Below are 20000 nucleotides of genomic sequence, written 5' to 3'. Positions count from 1 at the left end.
GTCTTGTGTTAAACAATTATGATAGTCTGTCTTACTTACGAGCTTTTCTCTGGTATGAGATTGGCCAAAACAGAAGAGCTGGGCAATACAGCACCAATTCCAAAGGTCAGAACATAACCTTTGTAAGATCTCCATGGGATCCGTTTTTAGTTTTGTAATTACCTACAGTTGAACTATGTAATGTTGTTTTACTTAGTTTTTATAGCTGAACTACGTAATTTTTTTTCTGACTAGTTGCTTTCTAGCCCATAATGCTGTCTTTACGTAGGATATAGCATTTGTTGTGGCACATCACATACTTAATAACATAATGGCCCTGTTTGATAACCATTATGATTATCTATTTATGATTATAGATAATCATAAACTGAAAAATGAGTATATCATAATCATTTTTGAAATAAATTTTAACAAACAACTTTTTGGAATAATTAATTATCAAAAAATGAAAAATGATTAAAATGAGAAGTTGTTTGGTACACCTGTTTATCATTATCATTTTAGTTTTTTTTTTTTATAAACCACAACACACAAATTTAATCATAGATCTTCAATACACTAGCAATTTGATCTTAGCTAGTTTCGGTATCGAAACCTATACATGGCATCGGCAATTTCATCTCTCACGTGATTCATTTCACTTCTTCTTTGTTGATGTGCGTACATACCACTAAACGCCGGTTCATCAGGCGGGGATGTATCAACATCTATGACATTTTCTTCATTTGCATAATATGCAAACAGTTCATCAGACTTGGATTCCGTCCTAATGAAATTGTGAATTGCACATGTTGCTATTAATATTTGTACCTGGGTGTTGTATGGAAATGAGGCAGGATCTCTCAAAATTGGAAAGCGAGATTTAAGAACTCCAAAGCTTCGCTCGATTGCATTCCTTAATGAAGAATGCCCAAAATTAAACAACTCCTTTGCAGTGAACCTTCCATTTCCTCTTCTACGGTCATGTAAGTGATAACGAACTCCCCGATATGGAGCAAGAAAACCAGGCATGTTTGGATATCCAGCATCAACAACATAATACTTTCCTAAAAATGTAAACAATGTCGGAGAATATTCAGCAACAATAACATCGTTAGTCACAATACAAGTAGAGGGAATTCACAAGAAAGAAACGCATTCTGGTCAGAAAGAAGACATGGTCTATACCAGCACCAGTAGTGGAAGAGGACAGCTTAACTAGTCTTAAAGATTTCAGGTTGCTGTTGGGACTGCACAAGCACTTGCTTTATGATTGTAAACTACAAGTTCTGCTACTGAAACCGTAAATCTACTGACATACTTTTAGATGAAGGATATGACCTAAATACTCAAACTGCAGATGGTTGAAACTACTGCCTATACTAGATCGTTATGGCTTGGCCAATTTTCAAACTGTTGCAGGAATATATTGCACCAGAATTAGCCAGCCAAAGTTTGATTTTCACTGACAAGCATCAATATACAAGTAAGTGTCAAATAAGTAACAACAAAACCATTAAAATAAAGAACTCTGAAACTTAAATCATAAATGGTTCTTAAACGCCACATCATAATAAGTCTTACATTCTTAAACTTAAATTCATGTTTTTCTTCTACTTGGTGAACAACTTAAAGATAATGATAATCACCACGACTTTAACGCGCTAAAACTTTGTTGGGTGGCAAACTACCATTTCTTCCAACCAAATTAAGACCAAAAATGAAAAAAAAGCATAGCTCTGGATGGTTTGTGGTATACTCTAGCACCCGATCCTGGTGGCCTAGTAAGTTCTCCTAAGGCATTAGCACCCAGAAAAAACCGCCGCAAGGTTACAATAAACAACCAAGGATCCTAACAAAAAGAATATGAAGAAAGAAAAGATAGATAAACAAAGCCTTGAAAGAAGTGTTATGGTAAACCTATATGTGTTGCTTGAGATAAAGAAAACTGCCCCAAATATGTATCGTGTTTTACAAAATTAACTGAATAACAAAAAGAATATGAAGAAAAATGTATAGCAAAATTAACTAACCTTCAGGGGAATGAGGAAACATCAAACTTCTATTACTCAAAGCTTCCCATAAAATTCTTGAATCATTTGCCGATCCTTCCCATCCAGCGTAGATATATGTGAATTTCAAATCAAACGAACATACTGCCATCACGTTTTGTGATATATTTTCTTTCCTATCGAAGTACGGTGTTTGTTGGGCTAGTGGTACAATCACTTTAATATGTGTTCCGTCTATAGCGCCAATACAATCCTATAAAATATTTATGGATATAAGTTAAAAATGGGAAGGAAAAAAAAAGACAAAGCTATAAGAGATATCATCTGACGTACCTTGAACCATGGGAAATATTTAGAGTTGTTGAGTATTTCAGCTGGAGTCTCAGAGAAAGAAGGAGGTTTTATAAGTTCCTTGGAAAGTTCCATGATGGCTCTCAATACTTCATTGAAGTATCTACTTATAGTTTCACCGGAATGTTGAAATCTTTCTTGTAACATTCTATTATCTTCATTATGTCCAATCGTGAGAAGGAAAATCGCCAACTGCTCTTCTATGGTGACCCATCGACCGTCACGTAAAAGTTTTCTTTCTCTTAAAATGTGAGTCAACCTTAAAAAAACAAACTTCTCCATGTGATACTGCTCATAACATCTACGGGGATGTCCGTGCAAAATCTCTTGCATGTGTTGATGTCCCATAAGTATAGAAGTTCTACAAGGTTCCTTACATATGCGACCCTTAACATTTTCGATAACTGCTGCAACCACAAGTAATAAGGTGCGTTCTTCAAGCTCTTCTTCGGAGTCCATACGCAGATTCAAAAACTAATTGATAACCTGGCTGGTAACTTCTTTGGCCATTTAACTGAATTCGGAATATGACAACCTGCAACGACCCGTCAAAAACTCTAATCAATGCTGTTGTTTAATTGATAACCTGACGCTTCCTTCTTTTTTAATAGATATTGCCAACTGTTGTGAAACTATTTTCCTCGAATGACCGTGATATTCGAGTAGGCCTTCTACAACATCTCGATCAGTATGGAGAGTCATTATCTTCTCAAATTGTAGATGAGCAGGTACGTGGTTGGTGTTGACAGTTCTTTTAATAGCAGAGGGGAAATTCTATTCGGGAGTGGAGATTTTTTTAGTAAATGCACGTTGCTATTGTACCATCTGATTGGAAATTCTGAATGGACTTAATGTTGCTTGCCATTAGGTTTATCCTCATGTTGCCACTGGGTTTTCTGATACCTCTGCTGTTCTTCGGGAACTGACACTAAAGTCGATGCTCATTTTGGCACCCAAGTTATGAATACAATCTACTTATTTTCCTGTTAGTACGGAGTAAACACAAGGGGTCTGTCTGTGAGATTGGAAACGGGATAACATATCCTTGAAAAGTTTATCTTAATTTGATTTATGATAACCTTGTTAATAGTTAGTTTTAATGATGTTTGTCTAAATTTCTATCATATCTTGGGCTAGGTTAACTTGTGTTTGTTTGACTATAGAAATAGGTTAATATAAATAATTATTCTTATCCAAATACTTATTTTAAGGGAAAATAATTGTCTAACCCAAGTGAGGATACAGGTATCCCAGGTATTTGGAAGAATATCTTAACCTCACTTTTTTAAGTTCCTAAAATTAGGGAAGGTTTAGTAATCTTTATCCAGGATTGGAATTCCGGTGAGACAAACACATTTTAACAATTTTTTACTAGCTAACCCAATCTAGGATGGGATATCCATGATACCAAACACGACCAAGATAAGACTGGTTGTATAAATAAACAATAGATGTACCCTTTAGGTGGAAGGCTCATTAACTGAAAATCTGGTTAACCTTTTGCTGAATTTTCTGCACTTAATAACTTCCTACTTACAAAGTTACAGGTAAGCTACTAACTCCTCGCAGTTGTTGATTAATTGTATATCTTAGGTTAGTCTATGTTGTAGTTTACAATTTGCTAGTCGTACAGGTGGATGATGAAGCAGTTATTAGAACAAACACCACGTTTCTACTCGGGAATATTGCCAGCTATCTTAACGATGGGGTCAGACTCTCGATACCCTCATTGTTTTATTTTGCAGTTACTTTGATTCACTGCGGTAGGTTATTTATTTGGGCGAGTATCAAGAATATATTATCATTCGAGGATTACACTAGACTTTCGGTAGTAGTTAGGTGGTATATATATGTCTTCCAGTGACACTTGGAGCTTGTAATAATATCATTGTGTTTACACAAAAATGCAGACAAGAAAGCGAGTCTTGCGTGATACTTTCTCTCCCGCACGAGGAGCAGGTAATAAACCCATTAGCTCCCTCTCTAGCTCTGTATCACAAGAACATGTACATACATGTGAATGTTTTAATAGTAAGGGTTCCTTAGCTGCATCAGATGCTTATATTTATACAATTAGGTTGCTAGTTGGCATTATTCTGGTTTGTGTATTGTTGGTAATTTTGAGTAAAGACTATCATGTCTTTCATAATATTCTGTAGCATTATCTTCTTGAGGTATGATTTTTTTAGGTGCCATGGCTTTATGTGCCACGAGTTCATATTATGACAGAATGGAGATTGCAACTCGTATCTTGCCAAACATCGTTGTACTTACCATTGATCCCGATAGGCAAGCTCAAATAGTTTTTTTTTTCCTCCCTCCAAGAAGCGACATTTTGGTTGTACTCAATTTGGAGGAGATTCTGAATTCATTTAACAATCCATTGCAGTGATGTTCGATTAAAAGCGTTTCAAGCTGTTGATCTGTTTTTACAGATCGTAAAACAGCTCGATGAAAAGGTTTGGTTGATCTCTGCTGCTTTGATTTATTGATTTACACTTGCAAGTACCATAAAGGTTGTTAGAGTCTTCCATTTTGTCCAAAGGTAGTGGTCATTTCATCCGTCGAATAACATTCAGATTGAATATTTTTTTAGCAGATTAATAGTGGAGATACAACCGGAACTTCAGGAATGGGAATGTCAGCTGGAAATGCAGGTTTGCTCGGGTAAGTCAAATTAGTTTTTCGAGTTATTACCAGATGTCAGTGACCAAATTCTCTCATAAGCACTCTGTCTAGAGTGGTGTTAACAGGTACCGCAAACATTCACTTAATACTAAATATGTAGCTGAAACTTGAAATACTAATTGAAATGCAGATGGGCGATGAGCTCTTTGACAATCAAGGGCATAGCTGACCAAGCTCCAGTTGCATCAGCAGAATCAAGCAGCCAACTTTCTGCAGCAGCCTCAAGCTCAGGTTTGTGTCTCAGTTATTTGTTTTCTTATTTTACATTGCCCTTATCCATATGGCATCCAAGCTGTTTGACCCCATGCTTTTAAATGAAGTGGACGTTGGTAGCATTACTGTGTTGTACTTGTCATCTCTGAAATTGCAACGTATATAAGCTTCCATAAATTCAGGAAGCCAATGTGTGAAATTTGTGAATAAGGAACCAAAATGAAATATAAAACAGCCTTTGTATTCAGTTTTGCACCCATGTCAAGAGTGTGAGTCAGAAGTTTGTGGTGAGATTGGTTAGTGATGGATGTGGGACTCTAATGATTTAGTAGATGCATTGTGTTCACTTTAGAATCTAAGATTACTGAGTTCAGTTTCTTGTGACTTTCTAGTGGTGGATGCAATGCCGGCCTATCCAACTATTACTACTGATTCAGCTGATACACCCATCCCACCATCTCCAACATCAAAAGATGGTTGGGGAGAAATTGAAAATGGTATCTTTGAAGAGCAAGACTACGATGAAACAGACAAATGGGATGATATTGAACCACTTGCCTGCAGCCTTTGCCAGCATTCAAGCTGCTAAAAAAAGACCCATTCAGTTACAGATGTGAAGCTTAAGATGAGGATGTGGACTTATGGGGATCCATTGCCACTCCTGCCCCAAGGTCAACGGCATCAACATCTTCCAAATCTTCATCTTCGAACATGAGAGCATCATCATCAAAAGCTGACGAGGACGATCCATGGGCAGCCATTGCCGCTCCTGAACCAACTACCAGGACCAAGCCATTGTCTCTTGGAAGAGGTCGTGGAACCAAACCTGCTGCCCTGAAATTGGGTGCACAAAGAGTAAACAGAACGTCCTCAAGTGGAATTTAGAACTCTGGTACGACACAATCCATAAACAGACAGACAAACAAACAAACACAACGAGAAAAGAACCGCTTCTGCAGATATTTTTTTTTTCAAGGGAAGCCTTGCAGGTGGTGAAGTGGTACGTACTAGTTGCCAGAGGTTGTAATATAATTTTTTTTTTTATTTCCTCACCATTTCATTTGAGGCATCCAAAATGCAAAATGTATATAAGCTATCCAGAAATGTATATATGTAACAATTGAGGATAACAAATTTAGGCGTCAACCACACCGGGAATTGATATTCTACTTTTTAACTGGCATGTAACACTACAAATTTAGGAGCCATCTATTTTGTGTATTTCTCAACGTGACGGCATCTAGGATTTGCATCTTGCCGGAATCTTTTAACAGGCAGACGGGACCCAATGACCGTAATCGAAAAAAAAGGATAGAAAAGTCCAATTTCATTTCATATAATCGAAATAAAGGAAAACAAATTAGACATAGAACAAGAATCACCACCACCATGGGAGCTCAAAACATCTGGGACGCCATGGAACTTGTAGAAGAAGCTCGTGAATGTTGCTATTCTAGCTCTCACTATCGAGATCTCTCTTCCTCTCCCTGAAATGATACCTCAAATCATGTATGTGGTAAAATTCAATCAATTTATCAATTTCATATGTATCCTGTCTTTTTTAATTTAATTTTCAGATTTTGATTCAAACCAAATTAAAAAAGACAGGATACAAATGAAATTGATAGATTTTGATTCAATTTCAATCTTCTCCTCTCTTTTGAGCTTGATTTTTGGACTTGGCGTAACGAATATCTGTCTACATTTTATACCTTCAGTTTCAATCTTCTTATGCTCTCATTTGGAGCACCATGTACCAGTACCACTCCCAGCACTGTGAAAAAAGAGGTTAATCATGGACGCAGTTTTATGAATTGGGTTAACAAGGCTGCTAATTGGGCATGCTGGATTTTAAAAGTGGAGCTGCTGAGTTACACTTCACTTCAGTAGAGCTCGAGGGGAAATGTCTCCTGATTCTGAGTTCAGTTTACCTCAGGTCCAAGCATTTTCTCTATACATTTTAAGGTAGTATTTGAGTCACTCATGTCCCTGTTATATTCAGTTCATATCATCAAAATGAACTTTCCTAATTAATGAACTCCCATTGTATATATGTATTTTCTTCTTAGGTGCATCTAATGCTCCATAAGTACAGGTAACATGGCATTTTAATGTCTCCCATTTGGACTCTAACTTGATAAACATTAACCTAATGTTCAGCCATCTCAACTGCCTGCATTAACTTTTAAATGCTTAATTTTCTATCCACCCTTCAATTCATTCATTATCAAAGGTTGAGAGGAAGAGAGGCAGGTCTTCAAACTGGTATGCAGGAAACAAGTAAGTAAACCTCTTTAAGCTTTTATCTTTTAGATTTTTTTAGCAGTATCTAGGTGTGTTGGGTTTGAAGGTTTTTGACTAAGTAGATGTTGTTCATGATTCAGTAGTTTTTGCAGGCATTCAGTGAAATCTGAGTTTTATAGATCATTTTGTGATTCAAACTTCACAAACCATGAATGTGACCCACACAAAAAAGTACAAGACATAGATATGAAGCCTCCACCAGGCTTCACATCAAAGTTATGAGATATGCAGGAGCTCATGATTATGAGATATGTCACTCTGTGTTGAAAAGAGATCGTGAAGGTATAGAATCTGAGTTGACGCCATTGACAAACAAAGGAAAAGGTTTAGAAGAACATGCATGCATCAGTGCAGAAGATGAAAACGCCGAAAACTGGTATGCAGGAAACAAGTAAGTAAATCTCTTTCAGATTTTATCTTTTAGATTTTTTTTTTAGCATGCAGTACTAGTATTTAGGTGTGTTAAGGTTGAAGGTTTTTCACTTAGTAGATGCTGTTCATGTTTCAGTTATTTTTGCAGGCATTCAATGAAATCTGAGTTTGATAGATCATCTTGTAATTCAACCTACACAAACCGTGAATGTGACCCAGACAAAAAAAGAACAAGATTTAGATATGAAGCCCCCAGCAAGAATAATGGAGAGGAAGTAGCTGAAGATGATAACTACTATGAAGAAGGACCTGAACCAGTGGCCGTAGCCGATTCAGATTTTTATGACTTTGACAGGCATCGGAGTGAAGAATGCTTTGCAGTTGATCAGATGTGGGCAATTTTTGACGATTTAGATGGTATGCCCAGATGGTATGCGCGGATCAATAAGGTATATTCACCTTTCAAGGTGGATCTCAATGGTTGGATTATGTTGCTAAGGATATAGATGAGACTGCTTGGAAGAGAAGTGGGTTACCTGCTGCTTGTGGGGTATTCAAACATGAGAAGACCCATATTATTGAAGGTGTAAGTACATTCTCTCATAAGATTGTCTGGCAGAAAGGTGCTAGAAATACTTACAAGATCTATCCCCGAAAAGGTGAAACTTGGGCCCTCTACAAGAATTGGAATGTGAAATGGAGTTCTGATCCAGACAACCACAGAGAGTACGAGTATGAATTTGTTGTAGTCCTGTCAGATTACACCAAGTCAGGCATTTTGGTTGCCCGTTTGGTTAAGTTAAAAGGTTATGTGTGCCTGTTTAAGCCAGTCAAAAACAATGGCATGCCTTCCTTTCAGATACCAGTAAATGAAATGTTGAGATTCTCCCACAGGGTTCCTTCATTTAGAACGAATGGCAGAGAACATAAAACTGTCCCTGAAGGTTATTTTGAGCTTGATCCTGCTTCACTGCCTAATAACCTTGAAGAAGTTTCTGATTTCACTGATGGGAAAGCTGAAACTGTTGATGTATTAGAGAATCTTTCGATGCCGAAGAAGAGGAAGATTCTTTCTTCCGATTGTGTGACAGCTGTGGCAAAGAGCATTACTGAGCAAATTCCTTCTTCATCTTCTTCGACTTTTGATCCCTGTGAACTTCCAGAGTCGGAATTTTGTTTATTTGAAACTGACAAAACTCAGCACAAATTTCAAGTTGGTCAGTTATGGGCTGTGTATTGCGAGTTGGATGGCTTGCCCAAGCACTATGCTCGGATTAAGAAGGTTGAATCAGTTCCACAGTTCAAAGTGAACATACAATGGCTTGAAATTTGCACTCCACGACCAAATGGTTGTTGTCTCCAATGGCTTGACAACAAAATACCCACATGTTGTGGAATTTTCTCTAGTGGCGACGACATGGAGTTTCATGATACTTTGTCTTCCTCTCATCTTGTGAAAGGAACAGTTGCTGGGATGGAAAACAAGGTTGCAATCTTTCCAAGGAATGGGGAGGTGTGGGCAATATACAGGAATTTTAGTTCAGAATGGTCTTTTTCTGACCTCCAAGCATGCAAGTATGATATAGGCCAAGTTGTACAGGTAAGTGATATATACAAGGTGTTGGTTTTGGAGAAGGTTTCTGATTATAAGACGGTGTTCAAGGCTCAGACAAAAGCAGGGCGTCAATCCTTACTCGAGATATCAAGCTGTGAATTGCTTAGGTTCTCTCATCAGATTCCTGCTATCCAGTTGACTGATAAAAAAGAAGGAACATTGCGTGGATGTTGGGAGTTGGATCCTAAAGCAGTGCCTGTTCGTTTATTCTCTTCCATTAGTTCCAGTTTTTCCAAAGAAGCTTCATTTGCAGACCAGGCTGGTGCTAAGGAGATGGGATCAGATGGCGTGGGCACCAATTTTAATATTGTTGCTGAGCGAAGTACCCAAGGACCTTTCCATCTGGACAGTTGTGAAATCCCAAAGGCGCAGTGTAGCAAGTTTGGCAAGCCAGAAATGAGAATAAACTCTGAAAATAAAAGCACCATGGTTGGAAGAAGGAAACCAATAGGACGTAGCTCGTCTACAAGATCGGCAGATGTTTATGAGGAAATGCGGACTGCAGAAAGTTCTGGTCGACCTCAGCATAAGAGAAAGGCAACCACAGTTTCAGTTGGCAAGAAAAGTTGTGCTGGCCCCACTTTCCGCAGATTGGCAGATATTTATGAGGAAAATGCTGCCGCTAACACTAAGAAAGTGATTCCAGATGGTGTGCATGCCATACCTGTCAGTTTGGACAAGGAAATCCCCTCTTCACCTTCTCCTTTGAAGATTTTTGAAAAACCAGAGACTGAATTTTACAACTTTGACAATGAGCGATCCCGCGAGAAGTTTAAGACTGGTCAGACATGGGCATTGTATTGCAAATTGGATGAGTTACCCAAGAACTATGCTCTGATAGAGAGTGTCGAATCTTATCCACTTTTTAAATTGGCTGTAAAGTGGCTTAAATCTTGCAATCCACCAAGGGCTATTATTCCTTGGATTGACAAGGGAATGCCAGTGTGCTGTGGGACGTTTAAGGTTGCATCTGGTGATGGTGTTGTCTTTAATGATTCAATTTATTTCTCTCATCAAGTAAGCGGAGTAGCAGCTGGTAATGACTTGCAGACTATCTATCCAAGGGTGGGGGAAGTGTGGGCTCTGTACACTAAATTTCGCTCAGACTTGAAGTGCTCCGACTTAAAGAGCTGTGAGTACTACATTGTGGAAGTTTTAGAGGTGTTTGATGCCAGTTGGATAATCGTTTCGCTTTTGCAAAGTGTTACTGGCTTTAAGATGCTGTTCAGTGCTAAAGAAAAAGAGGGGTTTGACTCTATTGCGGCGGCTGTACCTTGGACTGAACTGTATAGGTTCTCGCATCAAGTTCCTGCTTTCAGGTTGACAGAAGCAAGGTATGGCAAGTTGTGTGGCTGTTGGGAGCTTGATCCTAAATCAGTCCCAGTTTGTTTGCATTCTACAAATGAAAGATGAGCATATTGGTGTAAGTTTTATCTAGCTCGACACTATATTCAGGAAGATGGACCATTCACAGAAAAGTACTCTTTTTGATCTCCCAGGTGCTCAACTTTTTTTTTCCTGTCATCTAATTTTTTGCTAGCCTTGTAAACATTGAATTACAACTTTACTTTGTTGCGGAATTTCCCGAGTCACAGTATAAGTTGTTGCTAATTTGGATAGACTTCCAATCTGTTGCTGGTTTATTTTTTACTACCTTGTTGCAGCTGTTGCAAAAACTTTCTAGAAAGCCAATTTCAGCTTCTTTCATTAATTTCTTATAAAAATTCGGTACAACTGACTTTCTTGAACTAATTGTCATACTCACACAACTTTGTCCCGGCATCAATCATTTCTTTCTTTACTCTACTTTTTCTTCTAGAAATAAAAATTTATTCAGTACAACAACCCGTTCACCATACCATTTTCATGACTGGATACCAAATGAGATTTTTTGTTTACTGAGGATTACCAAATTTTCATGAAGTTACAAATCCGGCAATAAAAAACTGAAAATTTGTAGGGGTTAAATATCGCACCCATAGGTATCATGTGAAGGGATATTATTATGAGGAGGCGAGCGTATTCGCACGTGACATATCTCAGATGACGGAATCGATGACGTCACGAAGTCACGAGTAAAGTGTGAAGGCTGTACGAAGTTGAGGGGTTCGTGCGAGAAGATCCATTATAAGCGTGCGAGAACATCGCACGTCAGATCCGAAAATATGGGTTTTATTAGCTGTCCTCCACTATATAAAACCCCTATATATAGGACCAGCTACCACTGTGTTGAGAGGGACATCTTTTCGAGAGTTAGAACTTTGAGAGAGAGAAAGTTGTTTGCTCCCCAAGTTAAGGGCTTTACTCTACCTCTTTGTATTGATTTTTAAACTTAATAAAATCTTTCTAAGTGTTCTTCATGATGATTTCCTAGTTCATTGTATAGATTATCTAAGGGGTGTAGTAGTAGGATATTCTACTACTACATTTTGACGCTAGAATACAGCTTGGGATTGGGATACCTGTTTGTGAAAGTTTTAAGTTGGTTTTTTGAAAAGATTCTTATTGTCCTTGTTTTTGTGGAAGAGCTCGGTTATTTTCTCGAAATTTTGACGTTTGGATTCACTCATTTAAAAAATGAAGAGGGAACACAGGAAGAAGGAGCAGTTGGAAAAAATGAAGACAACATGGCCATTGCAGAACTAAAACAACGATTGGAAGATGAAAGAAGAAGGGAAGAGGAACTACGTGCGAACTTAACGCGACAAAATGATGAGCTAAGAATGGAAAATCAGAGATTACAAGAGCAAAGGTCACAATCACGATCCAGAACCACACGTGCGACTTCGAGATCGAGAACAAGCAGGATTACCACTAGTAGAAGTAGATCTGAGCACGAAGATAATATACAGGGACAATTTATGGATAATAGTTTGAATGAAAATTTTTCAGGTGAACGAAAACTCGAAGGAGGAGCGCGAACGCCATCACATGGAAGATCGGTATGTACAGGTGGGTGAGAGTGAACCCAGGCGAGGACGTCGTAGAAATGAAGAATACAATCGCACGCATGATGAATCAGAGCAAGAGAATGACGCAGAACATGCTAGGATGATACTTTATGGAAGAGAGATGCTGAGGCAACAAAATGAGAGAGATAGGCTGCACAGGAGCACGCGAGAAACGAAAAATAAAGGTGGAGAGAAAGAAGATACGATGAAGAACGACGAGAACTAGAGGAAGCCATATGACAAAGCAGGCACGAAAACAGATTCAGGCAAGCCCGGTTGAAAAGACCTAGGGAACAACAAGAGGAAGACATATTTCCAAACGACGAAATTTTAAGAGAAATACAGAGCTAAGAGAATTAGTAACAAAAGGGAAAGATGGAGGAAGGAGGCAGCTAGAAGAAGCAACAAGGACACCCTTAGCGCGACGAATACAATATGTAACAATCCCAAGAAAGTTCACGCTACCCACGTTTCCTAGCATCTTTGATGGATCTACATGTGCAATCCAACATATAAAGACATACATCTTAGCTTTGTTGAAATATGAGGATAACGACGCGGTCCTGTGCAAGTACTTTTCAGCAAGCCTCGCAGGAGAAGCCTTGAAGTGGTTCGATGGACTGCCGATAGGCACAATAAATTCATTCGAACATTTGCAGAGCTTGTTCTTGGGACAATACATTAACAACAGTATGTTGAAGCCATAAATTGAAAAAGCATTCAGCCTGCAAAGGAGAACGAACGAAAGCCTGCGAGATACCACCAATAGATGGATGACAATGAGCATCGAAATGGCAGGACGAGTAGATGAAAGAATCCTCATCTTAGCATTCATCAATGCATTGTTTCCAGCTGACTTTTTGTTCACACAACTGTTCAGAATAAAGGACAAAATAGCAATGGCGGAACTGCACGAATACCAGGAAGAGTATATCGCTCTTGAAGAAAGGTAGAGAGATATGGAGTCCAACAAAAGGATGACGAACGCTGTTGCGAGCACTTCTCAGGGAAGCAAAGATAAGTTGATCATAGAAGACCAACAAAAGTAGGTATCCATGAGTAGCAGAGACCAAGAAATGTATGAGAAATAATACAGAGAGAGGCAATATAATAATCATGGAGGAAACAACAAAGTTGCAAGATACGACAATCATGGAGATGGATATGGAGGAAATAGGAGATATTACAATCAAGGAACGAACTACAGAGCCCATGAGGAGGTCAAGATGCCACTTCTTAACACAACAGTGGACAAAGTCTGGGAAGCTGTTATATTAATGGAGGAGATAACACCACAACCTCATCTAGGGCAAGAACCACCATCTGGAAGAAGAAGTAAAGACTTCTGCGCTTATCATCGTTTTCATGGCCATACCACGAATAACTGCAAGAACATACAACGAATCATATTAAGAATGATCGGGCAAGGAAAACTTAACCACTTCCTATCTACACCGCTACCTCCTCCACCACCAACGCAACCAACAACAGGTGGACATACATCAGGAGCAGGCAAGGAGAAAAATACCTTTCAAATAGAAGTGGGAGCGAATCCCAAGAATCTACACTGTAACTCAATAATACACTCTGAAAAAGCGGGGGTCTAACAACACCATCCAATATTTCGCTTAGCAATATGTATGGACAAACTCGAATATACTTTTAAGAGAATCAACAAGACTCAATCAATTAAAAGTACATCAACGAGTTTATATCCTTCTCTCTTGATTTGATTTCCTCAAACAGAAACTGCGAGTACTAATAAAATACAAGGAATAACTTGGATGGTACTAAAGACCAATATCCAAGGATCGATCAATGACAATCAACAACCAAAGGTTGGATTAATCTAATTGATGATCTAACGCACAACCTGTATTATTTCAATTATAAAGATAAAACAATATAATGGGAAAACTGAAATAACACAGACACCAGAAATTTTGTTAACGAGGAAACCGCAAATGCAGAAAAACCCTGGGACCTAGTCCAGATTGAACACACACTATATTAAGCCGCTACAGACACTAGCCTACTCCAAGCTACTTCGGACTAGACTGTAGTTGAACCCCAATCAGTCTCCCACTGGTCCAAGGTACAGTTGTACTCCCTAAGCCTCTGATCCCAGCAGGATACTGCGCACTTGATTCCCTTAGCTGATCTCACCCACAACTAAGAGTTTCCACGACCCAAAATCGGAGGATTTGACAATAAACAAATCTGTCTCACACAGACAAGTCTATCAAAGGATCAATCTGTCTCCCACAGAAAAACCCTAAAGGTTTTGTTCCATCTTTTGATAATAATCAAGGTGAACATGAACCAATTGATAATCCGGTCTTATAATCCCGAAGAACAGCCTATATAAATCAATCACCTCACAACAATCTTAATCGTATGGTAGCGAAACAAGATGTTGCGGAATCACAAACAATGAGACGAAGATGTTTGTGACTACTTTTTATATCCTGCCTGTCGGAGATATTAATCTCAATCCAATCAATCTGTTTGTACTCGTACGATAGAAGATGCAAGATCAGATCACACAACTATGATAAAAGTAGTATCAGTCTGGCTTCACAATCCCAATGAAGTATTTATGTCGTTAACCTGGTTTTAGAAGAAGAAAACAAAGGTTAAAGGATAAACGACTCTAGCACGCAAACTAGTATCACACGTGAAGTGTGGGGATTAGTTTTGCAGAGTTGCAATATGTCCTCTTATATAGTATTTCAAATCAGGGTTTCACCTTGGTCAAAAAGCAAACAATATCCACCGTTAGATGAAAACCTGATTTAGATTCAAGCTAATATTTCTCAACCGTTAGATCGAAAACTTAGCTTGTTATACACAAATGAAATGCACGCTTCTAGGTTTGTTAACTGTACCCAAACGTGTACATTGTTTGTTCAACAATAGTTAACCAAAAGGTTAGCCATATGAGCATTTCATACCAACCATATTCTTCTTCACTATAACTAGTTCAAATGACTCAAATGAACTAGTTAGAGAGTTGTTCAATTGCAAGGAAATATTATGTACTACACAAGACACAATTGAAGCAAAGATGATTTGATTCAGTCGAATCGGTTCATGAACTTTATAGACACGGTTTGCAAATTGCATTCCTTAGTCTTTATAAGTTTAAGTTCAGAAATCATCTACAAATATATAACCTTCTTAAGTTCGCACACTAGGTTCGAGGACTTAAGCAACCGGGCAGAGTTTACAAACTCCAGCAGAAATCTCGGCAAAGACTTTCCGCCGGTTCGCGGACTGGTATTCACGCAACAAGTTTGTCAACTCCAGCATAATTTTTCGGGATGAGAAGTTCGGCAGTTCGCGGACTGAGTTCGCGGACTTGGAAACAAGCCATTCTTCCAGTTTCTCTTGATCAACAAAGTTCGGAAACTTTGGTTCAAGGGATAGGACTTATGCACATATGTGTTTCCACAACAATACTTATGTCCATCATTGGTTATGTAATATAAACTCTCATTCCAACCATTGAAACATTCTTAGAGGACGTTATACAGTTGTTACACCATTTCTCGTCAAAGCAATTTTCAAAGTGATTGAAACATATCATGACTTACGTCACTAGGTAAAGATAAACATGGTCGAAGAGAAACGCTTACCAACACATATTTCGAGATATAGATAGGCGAGGTATACTCGGCTCGAAATACCAAATGTGTATAATCTAAGTCTAATATATAGCATACGACTTTTTGTCTCAAGAAGTAGGAGATAGAGTAGATAGACTTTTGAGTAACAGATAAGTTCAAGTCTTCACATACCTTTTTGTCGAGAAGTTCCGCCGGTTCCTTGAGTAGTTACTCTTCTTGTATGATGAATCGCAATGAAGTCCTTGAGATCAACTACACTTTCTATCCTAGTCCGAGACTTAGCTATAGTAGACTAGAAATCAAGACTTATAGTTTTGATCACTAACATTGACAAACATGCCTGAGATAGCAACGCATGCGAGTTCGACCGAGCAATGCTCTAACAATCTCCCCCTTTGTCAATTTTAGTGACAAAACTATCAATACATATGGAATACAAAAAAGATAAAGAAACTTTAGTAGCTCCTATTCCACATGTATAATCTTCAATATTCCTCGAAATCTTCGTCACTTCCAAGTATTCCAATGATCCCAAAGGTTGTAAGTTTAGCATCACTGTTGTTGAAGATCCGTAGCTATAACAATGAGAAAGCATCAGTCTCGATCATTGTTATACAATGTCATAGTATTATTACAAAGTGTCAAAGTCCAATTGTATCACAACTTCAACAATAATACTATGGTGATATGTATCACTCCCCCTTAGTCAATACTCCATCTCACATAGAAACCATTCCCCCTTACACAATGATCCGAAAACCATATGTATTTGTAGTGCGAACTACATATTAATTCTCCTCCTTTTTGTCAATAAAATTGGCAAAGGTACAAGAACTGGATCATAATGAAATTTCCGTAAGAGACATTCATGACTAAAAGAAAATACATACCATCTAATTTAGATGCAATCATATAGCCGAAGATAATAACATTCATCAAGGAGTTTAAAGATACAAGATAACCCCTTTAAAATTTCACATCCGCACACCCCTCAAGATATGACCATTAAGCACAAGTTCAAAAGAACTCTCCCCCATTTGATGTCATTCCCAAGGGAACAACAAGAGCGACCTTAATTTTAAAAGAAAAGAAGGATTTTGATTGGACACCAAAAACCATGAGAATGATTTTCTATATCCAAAAACTCAATCAAATTAATCACAAGTAAACCTATGATTAATTTAATCGGAATATGCAATCAAATTAAATACACAAGTGATCAACTTAATTGATTATGCTCGACATAAGAGAACTTACGGAGCATACGACTAACATAACCATTAGAAAATGAATAGGATAGTCGTTCATATACTCAACATAAGAGGAATCTTACGGAGTATGAAAATACTCAACTAGATTAATTACAAGAGAACCCATAATTAATTTAATTTTAATACACAACCAAACTAATTACAAAAATAATCAATTTAATGTTCATTTGTTGTGCTCGACATAAAAAGACTTATGGAGCAATAACTAAATAACCAAACAAGATGATTAATTTAGTTCAAGAATGCTCAACATAAAGTACCTTACGGAACAACCAACAAAGCTAATCAAAAATTAATCAACTTGGTTGTATCGTGCTCAACATAAGACACATTACGGAGCCTTACAGTATTACATAAAATATGGATCATTGAAGATCAATACTGTGGAATACACAAGGATTCATTCTATCTTCCAAAAGATCACTATTTGTATAACGATATTTAATAGACATAATCCTTGAACACAAAAGATTTTAACCTATCTTCCATCAAAGAATTGACAATATAGGCTTAACTTTTGTATATGTCAAAAGTCTATTCATCCTTAAATCAATACATGAATACCGATCATGAACGACTTTACTTTTGAAAAAATATGGGACAACATAGTTCACGGACGTAAACACCAATATCCCATAACAAATTGCAATATAACAAATCATAAATATTAAATACTGCAAAGCATCATCCTTCAAATATTTTTAGAATTTAAACCAATAAACCTAAAAAAGAACAAGAAGATGAAAAATAATAGCTATGTGTAGTCACAATCATTTCTATTCAAGCACTAGTTATTCTTCCAACTAAACCAAAAAGAAGACATGCTAGGAAACAATATCTTTCAGAAATTCCTTATCATTCCCGAACTCCTTGTCGTCAACAACCATCAGAATATAAGGTTTGTGGAGGAAGGAGTCAATACCAACAAACCGTCTTGGCTGATGATGTCGAACCAGGGCCTTTTGAATTTCCAAAGATCTTAAAACCCAAGCCTTTATTTCACTAATATCCTTTCTTACTTCCTCCAACTCATCAAGAACATCGGAAAACTTCTGAGAGTTAGAAGGGACAACCCTTGGATTTCTTGTATTCCTCCTCTTTCTTTTCAAGGAAGGAGTTACTGGAGATTTCTTTTTTTCCTTGATTGATGGCTTAACAATCATATTGACATATTTTCCATCCAAAGACATGATGCTTAGAGAACAGTTATAAACAACTGGTTTTTGTGAGTGGAATTCACAATATCATCAAGCAATCTTAAGATATAAAAGATATCAGAGAGGAAAAAGGAATGTAGGGTTCGCAACCTTTAAACAGGTTCGTGGACGCCCAATTATAAAATTCTAAACCCTATAAAGAGTAGAATTGTCTATAATAACCCTTTACTTTATTTGATAGACATGAAAAACAATCCTAAGAAAAAAACTTTTCCTAAAGCCTGAGCAATACACACTCTTATCTCTTTTTGATCAGGCACATGAGACAAGATTTACCAAACAACACAATTAATTTGTACCGTGGTGAACAACAATTTGTCCACCATTTTCCTCTTGAGAGGAATCCTCAAACTTCTGTCTATCAAAGCGATTTGACCATACCTTCTTCTCTAGTGGTCTTATTTTCTCTTTTGAAACCAACTTCTTAGACGAAGATAAAATCCTACATACCCCAGCAGTCAATTTGATCTTCGTTGAACTTTGTTGGTGTGCCTGACTTGATGTTTGTACTTGTAACATCTTGATAGTTCATGACCCTTCTGAGAGAAAAACGAGCACATCAAACTTGGATAGTATTCAGGCATCTGTGGTGTGAAAGCAGCCAGACACATAGTAGATCCTAAAATATTACAACCAGAGTTTCCAAAGGATGAGTCAATTAATTCTTCCATCTTGATTGGATTCTCTTCTTCACTGAAACCATCAAGGTTGATATACGTATTTCTACAATTATCAAAATCAATGTTTTCACATAGAAGACCAACACTTGATTTCCTATCATAGATCTCAGACATCTCATCAAGTGTTACAACAAGACCTTTGTTCCCAGTGTATTTTCTACGATTTGGGCACTCATTTGCAAAATGACCAAAACCTTTACACTTAAAGCACCGTGGCATATCCTCGTCATCATCCTCGTCAGCATCCCTGTTTTTAGGAGGAAAGCGATTGTGAGGTTTATCTGACGACCTAGGTTTGTCTCTTGAAAACCGTTTACTTCTCTTCAATAGAAGATCCCTAAACTGTCTTATGATCAAGGAGACTGATTTGTAAAGATCTTTATCCGAAAAATCACCCTCAGACTGATCATCCTCAGATACATAAACACTTTTACTTTTATCAAGTAACTTAGTGTTCTTCTGTGCTTTAAAAGCAACATCCTTTCCGATTTTGGATATATGCTCATGATCAAAGATATTTAGCTTTCCAACCAATGTATTTCTGGAAAGATTATCAAGGTTATTTCCCTCAACGATGGCATGCTTCTTAGACTCGTATCTAGATGACAGTGATCTGAGAATTTTTATCACAATGTCCTTTTCAGGAATAGTCTTACCCAATGCAAAAGATGCATTAACAATTTCAGACACCCTATGATTAAACTCATCAAATGTATCT

At 37.6% G+C, this 20000-nt stretch overlaps 2 protein-coding genes and 1 pseudogene across 2 annotated transcripts; 2 read left to right on the top strand and 1 right to left on the bottom strand.

Moving 5' to 3' along the window:
• Positions 1 to 576: 576 nt before the first annotated feature.
• Positions 577 to 2142, bottom strand: LOC113359245 (protein ALP1-like). The gene is made up of 2 exons (XM_026602912.1): positions 2013 to 2142; positions 577 to 1046 (listed from the first exon to the last, which is right to left on the bottom strand). The coding sequence occupies exons 1-2, from the start codon at positions 2140 to 2142 to the stop codon at positions 577 to 579; spliced, it is 600 nt and encodes a 199-aa protein (XP_026458697.1).
• A 579-nt stretch (positions 2143 to 2721) lies between these two features.
• On the top strand, positions 2722 to 6128 carry LOC113359244 (annotated as a pseudogene).
• A 1637-nt stretch (positions 6129 to 7765) lies between these two features.
• Positions 7766 to 11139, top strand: LOC113359243. The gene is made up of 3 exons (XM_026602910.1): positions 7766 to 7938; positions 8068 to 8336; positions 8387 to 11139. The coding sequence occupies exons 1-3, from the start codon at positions 7766 to 7768 to the stop codon at positions 10945 to 10947; spliced, it is 3003 nt and encodes a 1000-aa protein (XP_026458695.1). The 3' UTR covers positions 10948 to 11139.
• Positions 11140 to 20000: the final 8861 nt, after the last annotated feature.

The sequence above is a fragment of the Papaver somniferum genome, chromosome 3 (genome assembly GCF_003573695.1).
Source record: "Papaver somniferum cultivar HN1 chromosome 3, ASM357369v1, whole genome shotgun sequence".
Taxonomy (NCBI): domain Eukaryota; kingdom Viridiplantae; phylum Streptophyta; class Magnoliopsida; order Ranunculales; family Papaveraceae; genus Papaver; species Papaver somniferum.
Note: the sequence above shows the minus strand (reverse complement) of the source record. Positions and strands in the feature narration are given on the sequence as shown.